The sequence below is a fragment of the Chiloscyllium plagiosum genome, unplaced genomic scaffold, assembly GCF_037043375.1.
Source record: "Chiloscyllium plagiosum isolate Xiang-an unplaced genomic scaffold, Cpla_swu_hap1 HiC_scaffold_13, whole genome shotgun sequence".
Lineage (NCBI taxonomy): Eukaryota > Metazoa > Chordata > Chondrichthyes > Orectolobiformes > Hemiscylliidae > Chiloscyllium > Chiloscyllium plagiosum.
In genome coordinates, this window is record NW_028270151.1 from 83754839 (window position 1) to 83782300 (window position 27462).

Sequence of the window (27462 nt, forward strand, 5' to 3'; positions counted from 1 at the left end):
CAAACCTGGATGACTATCTGGTTAGGAACAAATTGAGTATTCCAAATACAATTTCTTAGGCATGGGAATATTGGTCAAAGAAAGCAAAGATCAAAGAAAGATGAAATAGGCACATATTTGGAATTAAGCTTGATTTAGCTTTGAAAATGGAAAAAGACTTTGTCAAACATTCCTTCAGGAAAATAACTGGCTGTGTAGAGGGCGCCAAGACCAAAATATCCAGGATATAAAATAAACTTTTACCAGTCGGGTGCTTTATCACCTTAGGCCTCAAGAAATGATGCATATTAAATAAAGCTGGAAACCAAGAGATTCGCCGACTCAAACAGGGCTGTAGAAAATTTTATGCGGGAAGCTTAAGTCACAATAAATGTATGATTTCAAAGCAACAGACAAATGAGACTGTGCAATATTTAAGTCAGATCCAGATTTAGACAAAAAAGATAGGAGATCAGTTGCCTTTCAAACAAAATTTTTTTTCAGAAAGGGGAGATGAAGAGAAGAGTGAGGACAAAAGTGCAGGAGATGATTCAACAGTCTGAAATGGAAATCTTTGGTTGAGGAAGGAGGAGGACAAGTCAGAAGCACCCCATAGAATGTGACATCATTAGAACAGTTGCAACAGAGAGTGGGAGAATGAATGGAGGCCTTAAGTATGCAAGGAAATGTAGTCAAGGCAATTGTATAAGTTGGTACATTTTTAATGGATATTGTTGGACAGCCTGTATCCAGAAATGTAAACAGAGATTATGAAAAGGAAGGTCTCAGACGGACCAAGTGAAAGGAGGATGAACGTAAAAGCAAAATTGATGAATTCTGCAATTTGAAATGGGAGCAGGAAGCGACAGTTTCAGGGGAGGTGGTAGAAACAGATGTGATTGTAGCATTTAAGAGGCATTTAGACAGACACATTAACTGACAGGGCATAGGGGAATCTGGACTGCGTGGATTTAGTTTAGCATAGCAATATGGTCAACAGACATGGTGGACCAAAGAGCCTGTTCCTGTGCTGTACTGTTCTAGGTTCTATGTACAACTGATAACAGATAAAAGGAGAAAGGAAGGAAGGAGACTTCACCTAATCATTATGATACAGAAAAAGGCTATTTGGTCCTCATGTCTGCAAGAGTTCTTCAAATGAGCATCATTGCCTAGTGCCAATCTACTGGCTTTTCAGCAAATCCTCAGAGTAATTTTGTCTAAATAGTCGCTCAATGTCCCCTGGATGCCTCAATTGAACCTGCCTCCACATTTCCAGGCAGTGAATTCCACACCCTAACTATTCACTGTGTGAAAATATTTTTCCCCAGATCACCCTTGCTTCTTTTGCACATCACTTTAAATCTATGTACTCTCCCTCTTAAGCTTTTTATGAACAGGATATGGTTCTTTTTATTTATTTATCCAGTCTGCTCACGATTTTGAAAATTTCCATTGAATTTCCTTGAGAAGAGTCTCAATTTCTTCAATCTATCCTCATAATAAAAGTTTCTAATTCCTGGAACTATTCTTGTAAATTATTACTGCACTCTTTCCAATGCATTCATATCTTTCCTATAATTTGCGATAGGATTAGGGTTAGTGTCCTAAACCAACTTTAAACAATACTCCAGCTGAGTGTTTTATGTAAGTTCAACAGTGGCTTCTTGCACTTGTATGACATGCCTGCATTAAGGTCAAAGACATTGTATGCTTTATTAACTGCTCTCTCTCTGCTTATCCTGTCACGTTCAATGTTCTGTGCACACATACATCCAGATCAAACTTGATTCCACAGAGGAAGGGATCAATGAACAACAGATACCATTTGGGTCTCTCCTAACTTGATTTGTTAAAGGATGCATTCTTGAAGCCAAATAGAAACCCGGATGAGGAGAAAGCCATATGGTCCTTGGAGCCTGCTCCACCATTCAAAATTATCATGGCTGATCCTCTATCTCAACGCCATATTCATGCATTCTTTTCATTCTCCTTTGATGCCTTCAATATCTAAATTATTACCCATCTTTTTCTTGAATACAGTCAGTGCCTGACATCCTCTGGAATAGCAAATTCCACAAGTTGAGCATGCCTCTGAGTGAAGAAATGTTTCCTCATCTCATTTCTAAATGGTCTACCCTTATTCGGAGACCGATACCCCTGGTTCAAGACTAATTCTATAGCAAGTATATCCTCTTGTAGGTAGGGCACTGCCCTCAATACTGCAGGTGCAGTCTTTCCAAGGCCCTATATAACTATAGTAAGACATCCGTACTCTGATGTCAAATCCTCTTGCAATGTAAAACAAAATACTACTCACCTTCTGATTTGATTGCTGCATCTGCATGTCTCTTTTCATTGAGTGGTATACAAGAACACTCAGGTCCATTTGAGTACTTAGGTTTGCCACTCAGCATTTAAATAAGACTCTGCCTTTACGTTTTTCACACTGAAGTCTATATGTTCACATTTAGCTAAATTGTACTGCATCTGCCACGTATTTACTCACACACATACACACACACACACACACGTGTCTAAATCACTGTGAAGCCTCCTTGCATCCACCTTCTAACACTCAGTACCACTCAGTTTTTGTGTCATCAGCAAATTTTCCTTTAATAATCTAATCCCATAGATGTTTTCCAAGATTTCTAGTATAATACTTAGAATCATAGAGATGTACAGCATGGAAACAGACACTTCGGTCCAACCTGTCCATGCCGACCAGGTATCCCAACCCAATCTAGCCCCACCTGCCAGCACCCGACCCATATCCCTCCAAACCCTTCCTATTCATATACCCATCCAAATGCCTCTTAAATGTTGCAATTGTACCAGCCCCCACCACATCCTCTGGCAGCTCATTCCATACACATACCACCCTCTGCATGAAAAAGTTGCCCCTTAGGTCTCTTTTATATCTTTCCCCTCTCACCCTAAACCTATGCCCTCTAGTTCTGGACTCCCCCACCCCAGGGAAAAGACTTTGTCTATTTACCCTCTCCAAGCCCCTCATAATTTTGTAAACCTCTATAATGTCACCCCTCAGCCTCCGACAGTCCAGGGAAATCAGCCCCAGCCTGTTCAGCCTCTCCCTATAGCTCAAATCTTCCAACTCTGGCAACCTCCTTGTAAATCTTTTCTGAACCCTTTCAAGTTTCACAACATTTTTCCGATAGGAAGGAGACCAGAATTGCATGCAATATTCCAACAGTGGCCTAACCAATATCCTGTACAGCCGTAACATGACCTCCCAACTCCTGTACTCAATACTCTGACCAATAAAGGAAAGCATACCAAACGCCGCCTTCACTATCCTATCTACCTGCGACTCCACTTTCAGGGAGCTATGAACCTGCACTCCAAGGTCTCTTTGTTCAGCAACACTCCCTAGGACCATACCATTAAGTGTATAACTAGAAGAAAGTGAGGACTGCAGAAGGGCTTATGCCCGAAAAGTCAATTCTCCTGCTCCTTGGATGCTGCCTGACCTGCTGTGCTTTTCCAGCAACACATTTTTCAGCATTAAGTGTATAAGTCCTGCTAAGATTTGCCTTCCCAAAATGCAGCACCTCGCATTTTTCTGAAGTAAATTCCATCTGTCACTTCTCAGCCCATTGGCCCATCTGGTCCAGATCCTGTTGTAATCTGAGGTAACCCTCTTTGCTGTCCACTACACCTCCAATTTTGGTGTCACCTGCAAACTTACGAACTGTACCTCTTATGCTCACATCCAAATCATTTCTGTAAATGAATAAAAGTAGAGGACCAAGCACCGATCCTTGTGGCACTCCACTGGTCACAGGCCTCCAGTCTGAAAAACAACCCTCCACCCTCTGTCTTCTACCTTTGAGCCAGTTCTGTATCCAAATGGCTAGCTCTCCCTGTATTCCATGAGATCTAACCTTGCTAATCAGTCTCCCATGGGGAACCTTGTCGACGCCTTACTGAAATCCATATAGATCATATCTACTGCTCTGCCCTCATCAACCTTCTTTGTTATTTCTTCAAAAAACTCAATCAAGTTTGTGAGACATGATTTCCCACGCACAAAGCCATGTTGACTATCCGTAATCAGTCTTTGCCTTTCCAAATACATGCACATCCTGTCCCTCCAACAATTTGCCCACCACTGAGGTCAGGCTCACCTGTCTATAGTTCCCTGGCTTGTCTTTACCGCCCTTCTTAAACAGTGACACGTTTCCCAACCTCCAGTCTTCCGGCATCTCACCAGACTCTAGCATTTTTTCCACTATTGATTGCTAATTCATCTGAAGTGCTCTTTTTATTTTCTCTCTCATAATATTTGAGTTGCATTTACCACCATATAATCTGTGGAACTGCTCTCCGGTGTCGATAGAATTTTGGAAGATGAACATCAATGCTTCCAATATTTCCAGAGCTACCTTCTTTAGTACTCAGAGGTAAATTCTCAGGCCCTGGGGACTTGTCTGTCTTTAACCTCATTAATATCTCTGGCACTTTCCTATTTACCAATACTGATGTTCTTCAATTCTTCCCTCTTGCTAGACCCTTAGTTCCCTAATATAAAACAAAGGACTGCGAATGCTGGAGATCTGAAACAAAAACAGAAATTGCTGAAGAAACTCAGCAGATCTGGTAGTATCTGGGAAGAAAGCAGAATCAACATTTCACGTTTGGTGACTCTTCATCAGAACTTGGTTTCCTAACATATCAGGGAAATTATTTGTTTAAAAAGTTAAATTCTAAAAGTTTTGACCACTAAAATGACTCAAATGCCATATAATGAAATGTTACTTGAAAACTCAACTCTTTGTAGTGGACACATCACAAGGGCACATCAGTAACTGCAATGAACATGTGACTTTTAAGATGGAAAGAATAAACACCAAAGCAATTAAGAGAGAGAAAAACAGGAACAAATGTCAGAGTGAAAGGAGGAGCAAAACAGGAACAAAGTGTTAAAAATAGAAAGACGGAACGAATGATTGCTGCAATTACAAGGTTGGCAGACCTCTCTTGTTGGACTTGGTCATAAAGAAGTGTGATCCATACAGGAAAGCTGGACAGGTAAAATCATAGACATAAAACAGAATCTGTCTTATTTCCATGTAACAGATGGAATATTGAACAGGTTTTTAAAACCTTGTGAACCTCCACTGGCCCTCAACCTAGTAATACAAGTAACATCTGCTACAGTGAATATAAAGGGACGAGAGGGAGGAAAACATTAATTTAGACATGCATGCATTCATTTCATTGGGACAAAATTTTACAAGGATGTCAATTACTATGACTAATGGGCAGTTAAGCAGTTTTTTTCCAGCAACAATGTACTCAACCTTAATGCTAAAGCTGACACTAACGCCTGCTTCTTGGTACCTGCCAGAAGATGAAGTGTTCGCGAATTATGGTTTTCACTGCCTCATTGCTCCAAACATCACGGTTCAAACACTGGCAAGCAAAGTCTTGCACATTTTGAATGTTCACCATTAACCATTTGTTCTGCAGCTGTCCTGATTCCTTTGCCTGTTCAAGAGAGAAGAAATGAACACATGAGAAAATTATACCTTCATGGTTCATCTTAAGTGTTGAGCTCTATCTCACAATGAAAATGATTCCATGGAAATACCACACAAAATACAGAAACTGAGACATCCAAGGTGACTTGCTCCAGCTTTTTAAATCAAGTATTGATAGTTTTTGATAGTTAAGAAACGGACCTCATCCAGAAATAAACCTAAAGTATGTTCTGGACTTCGGATTTTAGTGTAATGCTGCAAATCCTTAGTTTAAGTGAAGAGAACACCTGAAGTTTATCAGCTAATGAAGCTTTGTCTTTTCTAGTCTTGCACATTATTCATATAACATCCAATTGTAGACAGTTATTTTTGGACATGTAGAGGTTTGATAGATACAGAAATTGAACTCCAGATTGAAGAGATTTCAAATCAAGCTATTGAGAAATAAACATCCATTAGTAGGAATCCTGTTTGTCCAAACTTCCTTCCTGAATACAAACATCTTACTTAGCAAAGTCCAGAGTGTTTAAGATCACCTCCAAGTGTGCCCAGCAAAAACCATGTAGCTTATTACTAAACAACACTGATTACAATCCTGCTGCTTGCTCAGTTAAGGGGAGGACTCTTGTGGTGCAGTGGTAGCGTCTCTACCTCTGAGCCAAGAGGCCTGGATTCAAATTCTAGCTGCTCTAAAGGTATGTAATTGCCTTTTTGGACAGGCTGATTTAAAAAAAAGACTACTCTACACATTGGGAAATTAGCCAGTACAATTAATTGTACTAAGTGTTCATTACTGAAAATGTGTTGGTGGAAAAGTGCAGGTCAGGCAGCATCCAAGGAGCAGGAGAATCGACATTTCGGGCATGAGCCCTTCTTCAGGAATGAGGAAAGTGTGCCAAGCAGGCTAAGATAAAAAGTAGGGAGGAGGGATTTGGGGGAGGGGCGTTGGAAATGCATTAGGTGGAAGGAGGTTAAGGTGAGGGTGATAGGCTGGAGTGGGGGTGGGGGCGGAGAGGTCAAGAAGAAGATTGCAGGTTAGGAAGGTGGTGTTGAGTTCGAGGGTTGGGACTGAGACAAGGTGGGGGGAGGGGTAATGAGGAAACTGGAGAAATCTGAGTTCATCCCTTGTGGTTGGAGGGTTCCTAGGTGGAAGATGAGGCGCTCTTCCTCCAGCCGTCGTGTTGCTATGGTCTGGCGATGGAGGACTCCAAGGTAACTGCATGGTTCATCAAAGGATTAAGTCAACCATGGAAAGGGGAATTGTTCTAAGCTTCAGTGTAAACATTGTTACTTTCACCACACAAATTAAGGATCGTTCCTCTTTGAACATAAGACACTGACAATGTGGATTTTAGTCATTGGCAATTGATCAAAGATACCTTCACAAATTGACACAGGAAGTTGGTCACCACATAAGTTATGATGTGGAGGTGCCGGTGTTGGACTGGAGTGGGCAAAGTTAAAAATCACACAAAATCAGGTTATAGTCCAACAGACTTATTTGGAAATACTAGCTTTTGTAGTGCTTCTCCTTCATCAGATAGCTGGTGGGGCAGGATCATAGCCAAACTAGCTGCTTGGCAGCACTCTAAAAGCTTGTATTTCCAAATAAACCTGTTGGACTATAACCTAGTGTTGTGATTTTTAACTTGGACTACAATAAGTGTTATGTCACCATCTTGTTTACTACTGCACGGAAATAGAAATACCCACTGAACGAGCAGATTTTTGACATACTGGTAGCAAGAGACCCTCCCCATCATTCTGCAAACCCCACTACACAGATGTTAGCAATCCAAGTACCATTCTCGCTGTTTAGAACTAATCACCCTATTGATTGGTATGAAGATGATCATTAATCATTCACAACATGGTTTCTTGAATTGTTAATATGATTCAGAATAACACTCTGCCTACATCAATTGCCAGACACTCATCCACATATCTAGCCACCTCAAGAAATTAGATCAAATTAGTTCGAGAGCACTCCCCCCAACCCCAATAAATCATGCTATTATTGATTACTTCTTATCACTTCAAGTAGAGATAAACACTGTCACTCACAATATTTTCCAAAGGTTTCCCTACCACTGTTCTTAGACTCACTGGTCTACAGTTCAGAGGTATCCATACCACTCTTCTAGTACCATATTAGCTGTCTTCCATTCCTCTGGCAGCTCTCCGATGTCCAGAGAGATTTGAAAATTTATGTCAAGGCTGTTGCAACTTTCTCCCTTGCCTCCCACAGCAGCCTAAGATGCAGCTCACCTGAGCCTGTGGAGTTATACAATGTTAACCCCACTCAAACCTCCAATATACCTCCCCCCCTACTCAAATCTACTTTGTTCAAGTGTATGCCTGATTTTTTATGCCAACATCATTCATTTTTGGAAATACACATGCAAAGTAATAATTTAAACGTGCATCTATTTTTCCTGGCTTCACACACAGATTGCCACTTTGGACCTGAATAGGCCCTACTCTTTTTCCTGATTTTCCTCTTGCCTTTTCACTGAATTACAAAATGTTTTTGGTTTATCCTTTATTTTACACACCAGTGTCTTCTCACACTCCCTCTGCTCTCTCACTGTTTTCCTCAAATCAATCCTCTGCACTTTCTGTACTCTTAGTCACAGAGTCATACAGCAGACTCTTCGTCCAACCAGTCCATGCCAAACATAATCCCAAACTAAACTGGTCCCACCTGCTTGCTCCTGGCCCATATTTTTCCAGACCTTTGCTATTCATATACTAACCTAAGTGTCTTTTAAATATTGTAACTGTGCCTGCATCCACCACTTGCTCAGGAAATTCATTCCACATGCAAACCACACTGTAAAAAATTTGCCCCTCACATCTTTTGTAGATCTCTCTCCTCTCACCTTAAAAATAAGCCCTTTAGTCTTGAAATTCCCCATCCTCGGGAAAAGTCACCCACCATTAACCCCACCTATACCCCTCATGATTTTACAAAACCTCTATAAGGTCACCTTTCAACCTCCTACGCTCCAGCATTTCTTTATAACTTAAACCATCCATACCTGGCAACATCCTGATAAATCTCTTCTGAATGCTCTCTAGCTTAATAATATCCTTCCAACAACAGGCCAACCAGAACTGGACACAGTACTCCAGAAGAGGCCTCAACAATGTCCTGTATAACCTCAACATGACTGCCCAACTCGTACACTCAAAGTAGGAAGTCACACATGTTATAGTCCAACAGGTTTATTTGAAATCATAAGCTTTCAAGTCACTGCTCCTTCACCAGATGAAGCAACAAAGCTCTGAAAGCTTGTGATTTCAGATAAACCTGTTGGACTATAACCTAGTGGCGTGTGACTTCTGACTTTGTCCACCCTAGTACAACACTGGCACTTCCACATCTCACCTATACTCAAAGGCAAGCATGCTAAATGCCTTTTTAACAACTCTGTCTATATGGGATGGAAACTTCAAAGAATTATATACCTTGTTATGGACCTGACCACATCCCCCTCAAAATATTTTAAGAAGGCAGCCCAGACCCTAACTTTTTCTTTTTTAAGGTAGTCGTGAAGTGCATGTTCCAGATGTGATGCGACTGGTCAAACTACTTTAAGTTAAGGAAAACAAAATTTGTTTAAAAACTATAGTCAAAATACAAATAAAACAGAGGAATTTAGAGTAACTTAACTTTTGGAAGACTTAAGTTGATATCATGGATTGGAAAAATGAGGCAATAGGTAATTAAAGAGGCTCCACATGGTCTACAATAGATATGTGGTTCATGAGAAAACAGCTAACTTTTAAGAACCCCAGGTACAGTGATAAGCCTGGGAAATGGAAGCAATTTAGAATCCAGCAAGGGAGCAATAAGGTACTGATTTTAAAAAATGGAAAGAAAAGTTGAAGCAAGTTGTAAAAGCTTCATTAGGTACATGAAAGTAAAAGACCAGCTGGGATAAATTTGATCCTGTTATAGGTTGGGACAAGAGAATTTATAGAAAAAAACACGGAAATTGACAGAGAAACGAGATTATTACTTTGCGGTGTCTGCATGGGAGATTAAATGTCCCAGAAATATGAGGTGACGAAGGGAGTTGTGAAACACAGGGACAGAAAACAAGTAACAGTAAAGAGGTAGTACTTTGAAAGTTAATTGGATTGAAGTTGGGTAAGTCACTTGGACCAGACAGGCTTCTCCCAAAAGGATGAAGGAGAGAGATAGTGGGACAGAGTGGATGCATTGACAGTTAGCTTTCAATTTTGTCGTCTCTGAAAAGGTTCCTGTGGAGTGGAAGCAACAAATGGAACCTCACTGTTTTAAGGTGGGAAGTAGAAAGAGACTAAAGAACTACAGAAATGTCAGTTTGACATCAGTAGCAAGGAAATGTTACAATCTATTAAAAAATGTGATCACTCAACTTTTTGAAATGACATGAATTTATGAAAAGGAAAAGCAAAGAGTACAAATTAATGCACAATTCTCAGGATGGTATGCTATTACTGGTGGAATGCCACAAGGATCAGTGGCAGCATGGTGGCTCAGTGACTAGCAATGCTGTAGCACAGCACCAGCAACCTGGCATCGATTTCATCCTTGGGTGACGGTCTATATGGGGTTTGCACATTCTCCCCTTGTCTGCATGGGTTTCCTCTGGTTTCCTCCCACAGTCCAACGATATGCAGGTTTATTGGATTGCCCATAGTGTCCAGGAATGTGGAGGCTAGGTGGATTAGCCATGGGAAATGCAGGTTTAGAGGGATAAGTTAGAGGTGTTTGGGTCTGGGAGGGATGCTCTTTGCAGGGTCAGTGTAGACTCAATGGGTCAAACGGCCAGCTTCTACACTATAGGGATTCTATGATTAACCAGATAATGTTATGAAATTGAAGGTGTGTACTGTACCTTTAAGAGAGAGTGAATACTGTTCTGAATGGAGAGCTTACAAGCATTTGCTTATATGACTAGATGGTAGTCCCAGAGTGTACTGGAAAATTGAAAATATATAATATTTGGCTGTGAAATGGATACCTGAGGTTTGGTTGCTGATTTGACAAACATTTGGATTGAACCAGTTTAAATTATGCCCCAGGATAGTAAAACCCAATCAAGTTTGAATTTATTGTTTTGCCAACATCGAACCAATGAGATAATCTGATGTTGAGGGCATAAAAATATTGGCATTTTGAAAACTGGAGAGAGCAACTGCCATCGAGACAGAAATACATGGAGATCTAACATCTTGCTCTCCAAGAATTTAGGAAACACTCTCTATCAAAGGAACCTTTTCATATGAAACATATTTGCAGAAAAAAGACAACCACCCAGGGAATTTAGCAGCCGCATGAGTGAAGACACAGATGATGACAGCGGCTATGTGGTTTTGAAATTAAATTGATGTAATTTTAATAAGTGTCTTATTAGAACAACATATTGTTATAGAGTTGGAGGCAGGTAATAAGCAATTAAGAGAAAGAGAGGCTTAGAGTTGTGAATCGTTGTTGTTTAATGTTCATTTTTACAGTTAAAAAATTGATGTTATTTTCTTTAAATAGTGAAATTTGGGAGTTCTCTGTCACACACATTTTAACAGATTCTGAGAGAAGGCGAACTTTTCTGGGTGTTTGGTTTAATTAACAGAAGGGTTCACTGCTGTGTCATAACAATACAGTATTTATAACTAATTAATTGTTCCAATGTAGTAACATCTCATAAACACCCCCTTGGCAAAATGGCAAATTCAGACATAGATTCTTACATGCAGTTCTCCAATCCAGAAGGAAAAAAATCAAGAGAAATTCCAGAGAAAGTAGCAGCCAGGAATCATTGACTGGACCTCTAACTTTTCTGAGACCCCAAACAGCTGACTGCTAAAGCTAAAAATAACTAGAAAGCTTGGTCTGTGAGAGCTGGCTACTCCTATTCAAGCTGTTTCCGTTATTCCACCACTTTAAAAAAAACCTAAAGGCCTCCTAAGTTGTTTACTAAGGCCATCTCCAGTAGCTAATTTGGCTTCTTTGCCTTAACAACCTCTCTCCAAAAAAAAAACCCAGCACAAAATAAACTTCTTAAAATGGCAGCATCGTCATAACCTGAACCCCTAGGGTTTCTCTGATCGACAATACTCCCCAACACCCTACCATTAATTGTATAATCCTGCCCCTGTTTGTTGCACCAAAATGCAAAACCTTGCATTTATCCAAATTGAACACCATCTGCCATTTTTCAGCCCATTGACCCATTTGATTAAGATCCCTTTGTAATCTTAGAAAACCTTCTTCACTGTCTTCTCTCCCACCAATTTTAGTGTCGTCTACAAACTTACTAACTATGTCTTCTATATGTTAATCCAAATCATTTACATAATTGACAAACAAAACAGAGCCATGAACCAATCCCTGTGGAACACTGCTGGTGACAGGCCTCCTGTCTGAAAAGCAACTTTCTACCGCCACTCTCCGTCTCGAGCCGTTAAACCAATTTCTAAACCTTCTGTTGTTTTTAATCCTTGATATCAAACATAAGTGTTCACTTTTTGCATTATCGAACCTAATACATTCATTGACATCTATGCTTCACTCAATTTGTTTGTTGGAAAGTATCGAGAACCAGCAGACACAGACTTAATGATAACTGATAAAACTAGTAATGGTAACATGTGGAAGAAGCTTTTTACGCAGCGAGTGGTTAGCATCAGGATTGCACTGCCTAAGGATGTAGTGGGACAGGGAAAATTGAGGCTTCCATTGGAAAGGTGATCATTATTTGTAAAGGAAATGTTAAGCGGGTTATGGGTGTGGCACTCGGTAAATTACTCCTACACAGCACTGGCAGAGAGGCACTAGACTGAATGACCTCCCCTCCTCCTCTGCTGTAACCATCTAGGCCTCCATCTACTCAGAACAGCACAATGTAAACAGGAAGTAACAAGGGTGGCCAGTTTTTAGTATATATTATGGAGTTTGCTATCTTCTGGGTGTTACTTGCATCTGAGTATAAAGCCTATTTGGCAATCCAGGATATTGTAAAAATGACTGATAATTATCCTCTGAGTGATTTGGATATACAGTGAAAGTTTTACAAGGAAACAGCTGATTTCTTTTTGCCAAAATCAAAATATTCCATATTGCATGGCTTTAGATCACATGAAATACAGATAAATTTATTGGACCTTCTGCGTTGGGAGAGTTATCTGTAAATCCAAAATTAAAACCAGCAGAAGCCAACAAACAAGGAATTAGATAAGCAGGAGCTGGCAATACCTAATTGTGCTGCCACACAAATATTATAGATACAAAGCCATTTTTTTTGTCAAAGTGGACTCCACGTTGGGAGAATAATCACCAACCCTCTCGAGGAAATCAAGCTGAAATCCCCACACTGTCACGATTCTATGATTCTTAGGATGGCATTTTACTTTTAAGCGTTAATCACTAATCCTGCAATGGCCAATTTTACTGGTGTGATGCATTGCCACCATTTTCCATCCATGTAGTGTTCACTATGCACAAAGTATCTTCACATTAATCTCAAGCTTCCTCCTCAGAACAACCTAGGAGAAAAATACCAAAGCAGCTGAAATGTCCAACTGAATATTTTGATTATCCTCAACATTTGAAGTTGTCACTAACATTCAAATGGATCGGAAATAATACAATAATTTAACTTTGGGAAAGTTAATCATCCTATCATCCTATCCAATCTCCCTCTATCTAAGTTCCACTGCTTTCTATGTATCACAATATGTCATTATACCATATATAGAAACTTCATCAGCCATAAAATCCTTCAGATACCAAGATAATTTCCTTTGCAAAACCTCAACCTCCTACTTAATTTCTTCTGCTTAGCATTTGTTTCACTTTCTGAAGAAATTCTCTCAGCTGTCTGGCTTTATTTACTTTCATCTTGAAACTACTCCTGAAGTTCCACCTCATCAACCTTCTTTATAATGTCAAACATTCCAATCGATGTCCTGACTGTTTTGTCAAAACCCCAAGACACACAACCTCTCCTTCCCTCTAAATGTTTCATTGAATAGTAGGTGAGACTTCATTCATTGCAAATGCTTCAGCATATCTCCACATTGGTGATTATTCCCATTTGGTGTCATTTGCAAAAGTCTTTTTTATTTAATTGAATCTAGGTCCAAGTGACAGCTCGACATGCTTACTACAGAATTAGAAGGCTATAGGTTCAAGTTTCACTCCATAGAGATAAGCACAGAAATACAGGCTGACAATCCAGTGCAGGAATGAGGGATTGCTGTACAGCTGAATGTGCTAGCTTTTGAATAAAACTTTAAAACAAGTTCCTACCTGCTCAATTAGGCAAACATAAAATATCCCACGTGTATATTCAAAGATCAGTGAACAGCAAGTGAACAGCCTAGTCAATATCAACCCCGGACTGATGTGATTTAATCAGATTTCTTGGTCAAAACATTCTGTTGGTGGGATCTTGTTGCGCACAACTTGGTTATCACATTTTCCATATGACAGTAGCAACTACATTTTAAAGGCAATGAAATTCTTTTGAGGGCATTGGAAAGTTATAAAATCTTGAAGATACTGCATAGGTGTGCATCTTTCTTTCAATTCTGAAAAAATTATGCACCAATTGTTTGCTCCCAGTAGCAAAGAATTCCAAGATAGCTATCTCCAATAAGAATATCGGTTTTGAAATAGGGAACAAGAATTAGTCATAATACTATAGACATGGATAAACAAAGATAAAGTCGTTGCTTCTATTCTGTGAGCTATTCTCTTCCCTGCACTGCCCAACAATTGTTTTTTTTTCTCTGACTAAAACATATTGACCAACCCCTGAAAACCTCTCCCGGGGGGGTGGTGGGCCAAACCGGGGGGGGGGGGGGGAGAGAGGAGAGAGCTAGACAGGGTTGGAGGGCCAGATGACGTTGGGGCCAAACTGGGGCGGATGTAGGCGGTGGGGTTGGACGAGTTGGGGGGGGGGGGGGGGGAGATGGATGGTTTGGGAGGTGGACAGGGGGCGGAGGTAAATGGAGTTGGGGTGTGGATGGTGTTGTGGGCATGGACAGGGTTGGGGGTGTGGATGACGTAAGAGGCAAGAATAGGATTGGGGGTGTGAACGGTGTTGGGGGCACGGACAGGGTTGGGGGAATGGACAGCGTTCAGGGCACGGACAGGGTTGGGGGAGTGGACAGAGTTGGGAGCACGGACAGGGTTGTGTGTGTGTGTGTGTGTGGACGGCGTTGGGGGCATGGACAGGGTTGGGGTTGTGAACGGTGTTGGGGGCACGGACAGTGTTGGGGTTGTGAATGGTATTGGGGCACGGACAGGGTTGGGTTGTGAATGGTGTTGGGGGCACGAACAGGGTTGGGGGTGTGAATGGTATTGGGGGCACGGACAGGGTTGTGTGTGGATGGCGTTTGGGGCACAGACAGGGTTGGGTGTGTGGACGGTGTTGGGGGCACGGACAGAGTTGGGGTTGTGAATGGTATTAGGGGCGTGAATGGTGTTGGGGGCACGAACAGGGTTGGGGGTGTGAATGGTGTGGGGGGCACGGACAGGGTTGCGTGTGAGAATGGTGTTGGGGGCACGGACAGGGTTGGGGGAGTGAACGGCGTAGGGGGCACGGTCATGGTTGGGGGCGTGAATGGCGTTGGGGGTACGGACAGGGTTGGGGGAGTGGACGGTGTTGGGGGCACAGACAGGGTTGGGGGCGTGAATGGCGTTGTGGGCAGGGACAGGGTTGGGGGAGTGGACGGTGTTGGGGGTACAGACAGGGTTGGGGGCGTGAACGGCATAAGGGGCACGGTCATGGTTGGGGGCGTGGACGGTGTTGGGGATACAGACAGGGTTGGGTTGTGAACGGCGTAGGGGGCACGGTCATAGTTGGGGGTGTGGATGGTGTTGGGGGCACGGACAGGGTTGGGGTTGTGAATGGTATTAGGGGCGTGAATGGTGTTGGGGCACGGACAGGGTTGGGGTTGTGAATGGCGGGGGCACGGACAGGGTTGTGTGGGGATGGCGTTTGGGGCACGGACAGGGTTGGGTGTGTGAACGGTGTTGGGGGCACGGACAGGGTTGGGGTTGTAAATGGTATTAAGGGCGTGAATGGTGTTGGGGTCACGAACAGGGTTGGGGTTGTGAATGGTGTTGGGGGCACGGACAGGGTTGCGTGTGTGAATGGTGTTGGGGGCACGGACAGGGTTGGGGGAGTGAACGGCGTAGGGGGCACGGTCATGGTTGTGTGTGTGGACAGCGTTGGGGGCATGGACAGGGTTGTGTGTGTGGACAGCGTTGGGGGCAGGGACAGGGTTGGGGGAGTGGACGGTGTTGGGGGCACAGACAGGGTTGGGGGTGTGAACGGTGTTGGGGGCACAGACAGGGTTGGGGGTGTGAACGGCGTTGGGGGCACGGACAGGGTTGTGTGTGTGTGGACAGCGTTGGGGGCATGGACAGGGTTGTGTGTGTGGACAGCGTTGGGGGCACGGACATAGTTGGGTGTGTGGACGGTGTTGGCTGCACGGACAGGGTTGGGGTTGTGAACGGTGTTGGGGGCAGGGACAGGGTTGGGGTTGTGAATGGTGTTGGGGCACGGACAGGGTTGGGGTTGTGAATGGCGGGTGCACGGACAGGGTTGTGTGTGGATGGCGTTTGGGGCACGGACAGGGTTGGGTGTGTGGACGGTGTTGGGGGCACGGACAGGGTTGGGGTTGTGGACGGTGTTGGGGGCACAAACGGGGTTGGGGTTGTGAATGGTGTTGGGAGTACGGACAGGGTGGTGTGTGGATGGCGTTTGGGGCACGGACAGGGTTGGGTGTTGGGGCACGGACAGGGTTGGGGTTGTGGACGGTGTTGGGGGCACGAACAGGGTTGGGGGTGTGAATGGCATTGGGGGCACGGACAGGGTTGGGGGAGTGGACGGTGTTGGGGGCACAGACAGGGTTTGGGGCGGGAACGGCGTAGGGGGCACGGTCATGGTTGGGGGCGTGGACGGTGTTGGGGGTACAGACAGGGTTGGGGGTGTGAACGGCGTAGGGGGCACGGTCATGGTTGGGGGCGTGGACGGTGTTGGGGGTACAGACAGGGTTGGGGGTGTGAACGGCATAGGGGGCACGGTCATGGTTGGGGGCGTGGACGGTGTTGGGGGTACAGACAGGGTTGGGGGTGTGAACGGCGTAGGGGGCACGGTCATAGTTGGGTGTGGATGGTGTTGGGGGCATGGACAGGGTTGGGGTTGTGAATGGTATTAGGGGCGTGAATGGTGTTGGGGCACGGACAGGGTTGGGGTTGTGAATGACGGGGGCACGGACAGGGTTGTGTGGGGATGGCGTTTGGGGCACGGACAGGGTTGGATGTGTGGATGGTGTTGGGGGCACGGACAGGGTTGGGGTTGTGAATGGTATTAGGGGCGGGAATGGTGTTGGGGGCACAAACAGGGTTGGGGTTGTGAATGGTGTTGGGGGCACGAACAGGGTTGGGGGTGTGAATGGTGTTGGGGGCACAGACAGGGTTGCGTGTGTGAATGGTGTTGGGGGCACGGACAGGGTTGGGGGAGTGAACGGCATAGGGGGCACGATCATGGTTGGGGGTGTGAATGGCGTTGGGGGCACGGACAGGGTTGGGGGAGTGGACGGTGTTGGGGGCACAGACAGGGTTGGGGGCGTGAATGGCGTTGGGGGCACGGACAGGGTTGGAGGAGTGGACGGTGTTTGGGGTACAGACAGGGTTGGGGGTGTGAACGGCGTAGGGGGCACGGTCATGGTTGGGGGCGTGGACGGTGTTGGGGGTACAGACAGGGTTGGGGGTGTGAACGGCGTAGTGGGCACGGTCATGGTTGGGGGCGTGGACGGCGTTGGGGGCACGGACAGGGTTGGGGGTGTGGACGGTGTTGGGGGCACGGACAGGGTTGGGGGTGTGGACGGTGTTGGGGGCACGAACAGGGTTGGGGCTGTGAATGGTGTTGAGGGTACGGACAGGGTGGTGTGTGGATGGCGTTTGGCGCACGGACAGGGTTGGGTGTGTGGACGGTGTTGGGGGCACGGACAGGGTTGGGGTTGTGAATGGTATTAGGGGCGTGAATGGTGTTGGGGGCACGAACAGGGTTGGGGGTGTGAATGGTATTGGGGGCACGGACAGGGTTGTGTGTGGATGGAGTTTGGGGCACTGACAGGGTTGGGTGTGTGGAGGGTTTTGGGGGCACGGACAGGGTTGGGGTTGTGAATGGTATTAGGGGCGTGAATGGTGTTGGGGCACGGACAGGGTTGGGGTTGTGAATGGTATTAGGGGCGTGAATGGCGGGGGCACGGACAGGGTTGTGTGGGGATGGCGTTTGGGGCACGGACAGGGTTGGGTGTGTGGACGGTGTTGGGGTCACGAACAGGGTTGGGGTTGTGAATGGTGTTGGGGGCACGGACAGGGTTGCGTGTGTGAATGGTGTTGGGGGCACGGACAGGGTTGGGGTTGTGAATGGTATTAGGGGCGTGAATGGTGGGGCACGGACAGGGTTGGGGTTTTGAATGGCGGGGGCACGGACAGGGTTGTGTGGGGATGGCGTTTGGGGCACGGACAGGGTTGGGTGTGTGGACGGTGTTGGGGGCACGGACAGGGTTGGGGTCACGAACAGGGTTGGGGTTGTGAATGGTGTTGGGGGCACGAACAGGGTTGGGGGTGTGAATGGTGTTGGGGGCACGGACAGGGTTGCGTGTGTGAATGGTGTTGGGGGCACGGACAGGGTTGGGGGAGTGAACGGCGTAGGGGGCACGGTCATGGTTGGGGGTGTGAATGGCGTTGGGGGCACGGACAGGGTTGGGGGAGTGGACTGCGTTGGGGGCACGGACAGGGTTGGGGGTGTGAACGGCATGGGGGCACAGTCATGGTTGGGGGCGTGGACGGCGTTGGGGGCAGGGACAGGGTTGGGGGAGTGGACGGTGTTGGGGGCACAGACAGGGTTGGGGGTGTGAACGGCGTTGGGGGCACGGACAGGGTTGTGTGTGTGGACAGCGTTGGGGGCATGGACAGGGTTGTGTGTGTGGACAGCGTTGGGGGCACGGTCATAGTTGGGTGTGTGGACGGTGTTGGCTGCACGGACAGGGTTGGGGTTGTGAACGGTGTTGGGGGCAGGGACAGGGTTGGGGTTGTGAATGGTGTTGGGGCACGGACAGGGTTGGGGTTGTGAATGGCGGGGGCACGGACAGGGTTGGGGTTGTGGACGGTGTTGGGGGCACAAACGGGGTTGGGGTTGTGAATGGTGTTGGGAGTACGGACAGGGTGGTGTGTGGATGGCGTTTGGGGCACGGACAGGGTTGGGTGTGTGGACGGTGTTGGGGCACGGACAGGGTTGGGGTTGTGGACGGTGTTGGGGGCACGAACAGGGTTGGGGTTGTGAATGGTGTTGGGGGTACGGACAGGGTGGTGTGTGGATGGCGTTTGGTGCACGGACAGGGTTGGGTGTGTGGACGGTGTTGGGGGCACAGACAGGGTTGGGGTTGTGAATGGTATTAGGGGCGTGAATGGTGTTGGGGGCACGAACAGGGTTGGGGGTGTGAATGGTGTTGGGGGTATGGACAGGGTTGTGTGTGTGGACAGCGTTGGGGGCATGGACAGGGTTGTGTGTGTGGACAGCGTTGGGGGCACGGACATAGTTGGGTGTGTGGACGGTGTTGGGGGCACGGACAGGGTTGGGGTTGTGAACAGTGTTGGGGGCACGGACAGGGTTGGGGTTGTGAACGGTGTTGGGGGCACGGACAGGGTTGGGGTTGTGAACGGTGTTGGGGGCACGGACAGGGTTGGGGTTGTGAATGGGGTTGGGGCACGGACAGGGTTGGGGTTGTGAATGGCGGGGGCAGGGATAGGGTTGGGGTTGTGAATGGCGGGGGCACGGACAGGGTTGTGTGTGGATGGCGTTTGGGGCACGGACAGGGTTGGGTGTGTGGACAATGTTGGGGGCACGGACAGGGTTGGGGTTGTGAATGGTATTAGGGGCGTGAATGGTGTTGGGGGCACGAACAGGGTTGGGGTTGTGAATGGTGTGGGGGGCACGGACAGGGTTGCGTGTGAGAATGGTGTTGGGGGCACAGACAGGGTTGGGGGAGTGAACGGCGTAGGGGGCACGGTCATGGTTGAGGGCGTGGACGGTGTTGGGGGTACAGACAAGGTTGGGGGTGTGAACGGCGTAGGGGGCACGGTCATAGTTGGGTGTGGATGGTGTTGGGGGCATGGACAGGGTTGGGGTTGTGAATGGTATTAGGGGCGTGAATGGTGTTGGGGCACGGACAGGGTTGGGGTTGTGAATGGCGGGGGCACGGACAGGGTTGTGTGGGGATGGCGTTTGGGGCACGGACAGGGTTGGATGTGTGGACGGTGTTGGGGGCACGGACAGGGTTGGGGTTGTGAATGGTATTAGGGGCGGGAATGGTGTTGGGGGCACGAACAGGGTTGGGGTTGTGAATGGTGTTGGGGGCACGAACAGGGTTGGTGGTGTGAATGGTGTTGGGGGCACAGACAGGGTTGCGTGTGTGAATGGTGTTGGGGGCACGGACAGGGTTGCGTGTGTGAATGGTGTTGGGGGCACAGACAGGGTTGCGTGTGTGAATGGTGTTGGGGGCACGGACAGGGTTGGGGGAGTGAACGGCATAGGGGGCACGGTCATGGTTGGGGGTGTGAATGGCGTTGGGGGCACGGATAGGGTTGGGGGAGTGGACGGTGTTGGGGCACAGACAGGGTTGGGGGCGTGAATGGCGTTGGGGGCACGGACAGGGTTGGAGGAGTGGAAGGTGTTTGGGGTACAGACAGGGTTGTGGGTGTGAACGGCGTAGGGGGCACGATCATGGTTGGGGGCGTGGACGGTGTTGGGGGTACAGACAGGGTTGGGGGTGTGAACGGCGTAGGGGGCACGGTCATGGTTGGGGGCGTGGACGGCGTTGGGGGCACGGAGAGGGTTGGGGGTGTGGACGGTGTTGGGGGCACGGACAGGGTTGGGGGTGTGGACGGTGTTGGGGGCACGAACAGGGTTGGGGTTGTGAATGGTGCTGAGGGTACGGACAGGGTGGTGTGTGGATGGCGTTTGGCGCACGGACAGGGTTGGGTGTGTGGACGGTGTTGGGGGCACGAACAGGGTTGGGGGTGTGAATGGTGTGGGGGGCACGGACAGGGTTGCGTGTGAGAATGGTGTTGGGGGCACGGACAGGGTTGGGGGAGTGAACGGCGTAGGGGGCACGGTCATGGTTGGGGGCGTGAATGGCGTTGGGGGTACGGACAGGGTTGGGGGAGTGGACGGTGTTGGGGGCACAGACAGGGTTGGGGGCGTGAATGGCGTTGTGGGCAGGGACAGGGTTGGGGGAGTGGACGGTGTTGGGGGTACAGACAGGGTTGGGGGTGTGAACGGCATAAGGGGCACGGTCATGGTTGGGGGCGTGGACGGTGTTGGGGATACAGACAGGGTTGGGTTGTGAACGGCGTAGGGGGCACGGTCATAGTTGGGGGTGTGGATGGTGTTGGGGGCACGGACAGGGTTGGGGTTGTGAATGGTATTAGGGGCGTGAATGGTGTTGGGGCACGGACAGGGTTGGGGTTGTGAATGGCGGGGGCACGGACAGGGTTGTGTGGGGATGGCGTTTGGGGCACGGACAGGGTTGGGTGTGTGGACGGTGTTGGGGGCACGGACAGGGTTGGGGTTGTGAATGGTATTAAGGGCGTGAATGGTGTTGGGGTCACGAACAGGGTTGGGGTTGTGAATGGTGTTGGGGGCACGAACAGGGTTGGGGGTGTGAATGGTGTTGGGGGCACGGACAGGGTTGCTTGTGTGAATGGTGTTGGGGGCACGGACAGGGTTGGGGAAGTGAACGGCGTAGGGGGCACGGTCATGGTTGGGGGTGTGAATGGCGTTGGGGGCACGGACAGGGTTGGGGGAGTGGACTGCGTTGGGGGCACGGACAGGGTTGGGGGTGTGAACGGCATAGGGGGCACAGTCATGGTTGGGGGCGTGGACGGCGTTGGGGGAGTGGACGGTGTTGGGGGCACAGACAGGGTTGGGGGTGTGAACGGCGTTGGGGGCACGGACAGGGTTGTGTGTGTGGACAGCGTTGGGGCATGGACAGGGTTGTGTGTGTGGACAGCGTTGGGGGCACGGACATAGTTGGGTGTGTGGACGGTGTTGGCTGCACGGACAGGGTTGGGGTTGTGAACGGTGTTGGGGGCAGGGACAGGGTTGGGGTTGTGAATGGTGTTGGGGCACGGACAGGGTTGGGGTTGTGAATGGCGGGGGCACGGACAGGGTTGTGTGTGGATGGCGTTTGGGGCACGGACAGGGTTGGGGTTGTGAATGGTATTAGGGGCGTGAATGGTGTTGGGGGCACGAACAGGGTTGGGGTTGTGAATGGTGTTGGGGGCACGAACAGGGTTGGGGGTGTGAATGGTGTTGGGGGCACGGACAGGGTTGCTTGTGTGAATGGTGTTGGGGGCACGGACAGGGTTGGGGAAGTGAACGGCGTAGGGGGCACGGTCATGGTTGGGGGTGTGAATGGCGTTGGGGGCACGGACAGGGTTGGGGGAGTGGACTGCGTTGGGGGCACGGACAGGGTTGGGGGTGTGAACGGCATAGGGGGCACAGTCATGGTTGGGGGCGTGGACGGCGTTGGGGGAGTGGACGGTGTTGGGGGCACGAACAGGGTTGGGGGTGTGAATGGTGTTGGGGGCACGGACAGGGTTGTGTGTGGATGGCGTTTGGGGCACAGACAGGGTTGGGTGTGTGGACGGTGTTGGGGGCACGGACAGGGTTGGGGCTGTGAACGGTATTAGGGGCGTGAATGGTGTTGGGGGCACGAACAGGGTTGGGGGTGTGAATGGTGTTGGGGGTATGGACAGGGTTGTGTGTGTGGACAGCATTGGGGGCATGGACAGGGTTGTGTGTGTGGACAGCGTTGGGGGCACGGACATAGTTGGGTGTGTGGACGGTGTTGGGGGCACGGACAGGGTTGGGGTTGTGAACAGTGTTGGGGGCACGGATAGGGTTGGGGTTGTGAACGGTGTTGGGGGCACGGACAGGGTTGGGGTTGTGAACGGTGTTGGGGGCACGGACAGGGTTGGGGTTGTGAATGGGGTTGGGGCACGGACAGGGTTGGGGTTGTGAATGGCGGGGGCAGGGATAGGGTTGGGGTTGTGAATGGCGGGGGCACGGACAGGGTTGTGTGTGGATGGCGTTTGGGGCACGGACAGGGTTGGGTGTGTGGACGGTGTTGGGGGCACGGACAGGGTTGGGGTTGTAAATGGTATTAGGGGCGTGAATGGTGTTGGGGGCACGAACAGGGTTGGGGTTGTGAATGGTGTGGGGGGCACGGACAGGGTTGCGTGTGAGAATGGTGTTGGGGGCACAGACAGGGTTGGGGGAGTGAACGGCGTAGGGGGCACGGTCATGGTTGGGGGCGTGAATGGCGTTGGGGGTACGGACAGGGTTGGGGGAGTGGACGGTGTTGGGGGCACAGAAAGGGTTGGGGGCGTGAATGGCGTTGTGGGCAGGGACAGGGTTGGGGGAGTGGACGGTGTTGGGGGTACAGACAGGGTTGGGGGTGTGAACGGCATAAGGGGCACGGTCATGGTTGGGGGAGTGGACGGTGTTGGGGATACAGACAGGGTTGGGTTGTGAACGGCGTAGGGAGCACGGTCATGGTTGGGGGCGTGGACGGTGTTGGGGGCACGGACAGGGTTGGGGGTGTGAACGGCGTAGGGGGCACGGTCATGGTTGGGGGCGTGGACGGCGTTGGGGGAACGGACAGGGTTGGGGGAGTGGACGGTGTTGGGGGTGTGAACGGCGTTGGGGGCACGGACAGGGTTGTGTGTGTGGACGGCGTTGGGGGCACGGACAGGGTTGTGTGTGTGGACGGCGTTGGGGGCACGGACAGGGTTGGGGGAGTGGACGGCGTTGGGGGCACGGACAGGGTTGGGGGAGTGGACGGTGTTGGGGGCACGGACAGGGTTGGGGGTGTGAACGGCGTTGGGGGCACGGACAGGGTTGTGTGTGTGGACAGCGTTGGGGGCATGGACAGGGTTGTATGTGTGGACAGCGTTGGGGGCACGGACATAGTTGGGTGTGTCGACGGTGTTGGCTGCACGGACAGGGTTGGGGTTGTGAACGGTGTTGGGGGCACAGACAGGGTTGGGGCTGTGAACGGCGTAGGGGGCACGGACAGGGTTGGGGGAGTGGACGGCGTTGGGGGCACAGACAGGGTTGGGGTTGTGAACGGTGTTGGGGGCACGGACAGGGTTGGGGCTGTGAACGGCGTAGGGGGCACGGACAGGGTTGGGGCTGTGAACGGCGTAGGGGGCACGGACAGGGTTGGGGGAGTGGACGGCGTTGGGGGCACAGACAGGGTTGGGGCTGTGAACGGCGTAGGGGGCACGGACAGGGTTGGGGCTGTGAACGGCGTAGGGGGCACGGACAGGGTTGGGGGAGTGGACGGTGTTGGGGGCACGGACAGGGTTGGGGGTGTGAACGGCGTTGGGGGCACGGACAGGGTTGTGTGTGTGGACAGCGTTGGGGGCACGGACAGGGTTGTGTGTGTGGACAGCGTTGGGGGCATGGACAGGGTTGTGTGTGTGGACAGCGTTGGGGGCACGGACATAGTTAGGTGTGTCGACGGTGTTGGCTGCACGGACAGGGTTGGGGTTGTGAACGGTGTTGGGGGCACAGACAGGGTTGGGGCTGTGAACGGCGTAGGGGGCACAGACAGGGTTGGCGCTGTGAATGGTGTTGGGGGCACAGACAGGGTTGGGGTTGTGAATGGTGTTGGGGGCACAGACAGGGTTGTGTGTGTGGACAGCGTTGGGGGCACGGACAGGGTTGGGGGAGTGAATGGCGGGGGTACGGACAGGGTTGGGGGAGTGGACGGTGTTGGGGGCACAGACAGGGTTGGGGTTGTGAATGGTGTTGGGGGCACAGACAGGGTTGTGTGTGTGGACAGCGTTGGGGGCACGGACAGGGTTGGGGGAGTGGACGGCGTTGGGGGCACAGACAGGGTTGGGGTTGTGAACGGTGTTGGGGGCACGGACAGGGTTGGGGCTGTGAACGGCGTAGGGGGCACGGACAGGGTTGGGGCTGTGAACGGCGTAGGGGGCACGGACAGGGTTGGGGGAGTGGACGGCGTTGGGGGCACAGACAGGGTTGGGGCTGTGAACGGCGTAGGGAGCACGGACAGGGTTGGGGCTGTGAACGGCGTAGGGGGCATGGACAGGGTTGGGGGAGTGGACGGTGTTGGGGGCACGGACAGGGTTGGGGGTGTGAACGGCGTTGGGGGCACGGACAGGGTTGTGTGTGTGGACAGCGTTGGGGGCACGGACAGGGTTGTGTGTGTGGACAGCGTTGGGGGCACGGACATAGTTAGGTGTGTCGACGGTGTTGGCTGCACGGACAGGGTTGGGGTTGTGAATGGTGTTGGGGGCACAGACAGGGTTGTGTGTGTGGACAGCGTTGGGGGCACGGACAGGGTTGGGGGAGTGAATGGCGTTGGGGGTACGGACAGGGTTGGGGGAGTGGACGGTGTTGGGGGCACAGACAGGGTTGGGGTTGTGAATGGTGTTGGGGGCACAGACAGGGTTGTGTGTGTGGACAGCGTTGGGGGCACGGACAGGGTTGGGGGAGTGAATGGCGTTGGGGGTACGGACAGGGTTGGGGGAGTGGACGGTGTTGGGGGCACGGACAGGGTTGGGGGTGTGAACGCCGTAGGGGGCACGGTCATGGTTGGGGGCATTGACGGTGTTGGGGGTACAGACAGGGTTGGGGGCGTGAACGGCGTAGGGGGCACGGTCATGGTTGGGGGCGTGAACGGCGTAGGGGGCACGGTCATGGTTGGGGGCGTGGACGGCGTTGGGGGCACGGTCATGGTTGGGGGCGTGGACAGAGGTGGGGGCATGGACAGGGTTGGGGGTGTGAACGGCGTAGGGGGCACGGTCATGGTTGGGGGCACGGTCATGGTTGGGGGCACGGACAGGGTTGGGGGCACGGACAGGGTTGGGGGCACGGACAGGGTTGGGGGCACGGACAGGGTTGGGGGCACGGACAGGGTTGGGGGCACGGACAGGGTTGGTGGTGTGGATGGCGTTGGGGGCATGCACAGGGTTGAGGTTGTGAATGGACTTGGGGCACGGACAGGGTTGGGGGTGTAGATGGCGTGGGAGTTGTGAATGGCGTTGGGGGCACGGACAGGGTTGGGGGTGTAGACGGCGTTGGGGGCACGGACAGGGTTGGGTGCGTGGACGGCGTTGGGAACATGGACAGGTTTGGGGTTGTGGACGGCGACGGCGTTGTAGGTATGGACAGGATTGGGTTCGTGGACGGCGTTGGGGGCGTGGACGGCGTTGGGGGCGTGGACGGCGTTGGGGGCACGGACGGCGTTGGGGGCACGGACGGCGTTGGGGGCACGGACGGCGTTGGGGGCACGGACGGCGTTGGGGGCACGGACGGCGTTGGGGGCACGGACGGCGTTCGGAGCACGGAGGGCGTTCGGAGCACGGAGGGCGTTGGGAGCACGGACAGGGTTGGGGATGTAGACAGCGGCGGTGTGGGACAGGATGGGGGCGCAGACGGGGTCAGTGTTTGGGGGCTCGCACAATAGTGTGCTGCTGCCTAGTCTCCTGAATGGGGAGCAGACTTCGCAAGTGCTCGCTGTGTCAATCCCATTGAACTGATTGGGGTGGGGGGGCAGCAGGAGGCTTCAGCAATGCTGCAGGTCCCTTACACACAACTGTGTGTCTGTTCAGAAACAAACCCTGAGACAGAGAGAGGGAGCAAGGCAGGCAGAGTGAGGAAAAAGGAAACTTCAGAAAACTCCGAGCCCCAGAGAAGAGGCATTGAATCAGTTAATCGAATAATCAATTATCCGAACAAAATACTGCCCGCCCATCTTGTTCTGATAATCAAGGTTCCTCTGTACCAGATAGCTGTCTTCTGAATTCCTGCTTTCAAAGAATCAATCATTTTATCAATTCAAATGTTCCACATGACTCTCTAGGAGTCTCTTTTGTGGTGCAGTTTCATATGCCTTAATAAAATACATGAGGATAGTATCTAATCTCATCACTGTCCAGAAAATCACCATCAGTAAATTTTCATTGGAAAATTCAAAAACCAGTTGAAACAAACCAACCATCCACCTTGGGTTAAAATAATTTTCTTTCTTTTAAGGGCCATTCTTGAGACGACTTCTCAATTTTCAGGGGTTACTTTTTGGTTTTCCATTCTCACCAACTCCTTTATGAGATGATGTAGTCACAAAGTTAACAATATCTTCTATGTATCGGTTGGCATTGGGGTATTTGTACTTCCACAGAATGGAACAAGAATGAATCAATATCCTCAATAATAAATCATTCCTCCATTAAAGCTAACACCACAACACTAAAACAGAGCAAACAATATTCATAAATCAAAAGATGACACAAACAACGTCATGTAATGTATGCCAATATTTTTCAAAACCATTAGATTGGAAAATGATAGATTGATTAGATTAGATTAGATTACTTACAGTGTGGAAACAGGCCCTTCGGCCCAACAAGTCCACACCGACCCGCCGAAGCGCAACCCACCCATACCCCTACATTTACCCCTTACCTAATACTACAGGCAATTTAGCATGGCCAATTCACCTGACCTGCACATCTTTGGACTGGTCAGGTGAATTGGCCATGCTAAATTGCCTGTTTTAAAATTCCCACGTTCACTTCCACCCAGAGTTTAAAACTCCTACACTTCATGTTTATAGTTTGTCACTGGGACACATTCATAACTGATGACCTCTAACCATGTAAATTGAACCCAGAGTGTAAGGTTTCAAAGATGTGGGACTCAGGACACCTAAACTTGCCCAAACTACAACTTCACTGACTGAAGATGCCATTTCTGACCTCATTTCTTAACAGCCTCCATCTCTGCTGTGGGAGTAGCTGGGATGACTTTGTTACTCACAGGTTTGCTCTCTACCATCCTTTTTAATTAATTAATGGAATAAGGGT

General features: G+C 50.1%; 1 protein-coding gene across 2 annotated transcripts in view; it reads right to left on the reverse strand.

Annotated features, from left to right (window-relative positions):
* Positions 1–27462, reverse strand: part of ubxn7 (UBX domain protein 7) — a 129092-nt gene that overhangs the window by 24030 nt on the left and 77600 nt on the right. For both annotated transcript variants that reach the window (XM_043701774.2, XM_043701776.2), the window contains exon 6: positions 5347–5493. In XM_043701774.2, coding sequence (XP_043557709.1) covers positions 5347–5493 — 147 coding nt within the window. The remainder of the gene's footprint in view (positions 1–5346; positions 5494–27462) is intronic.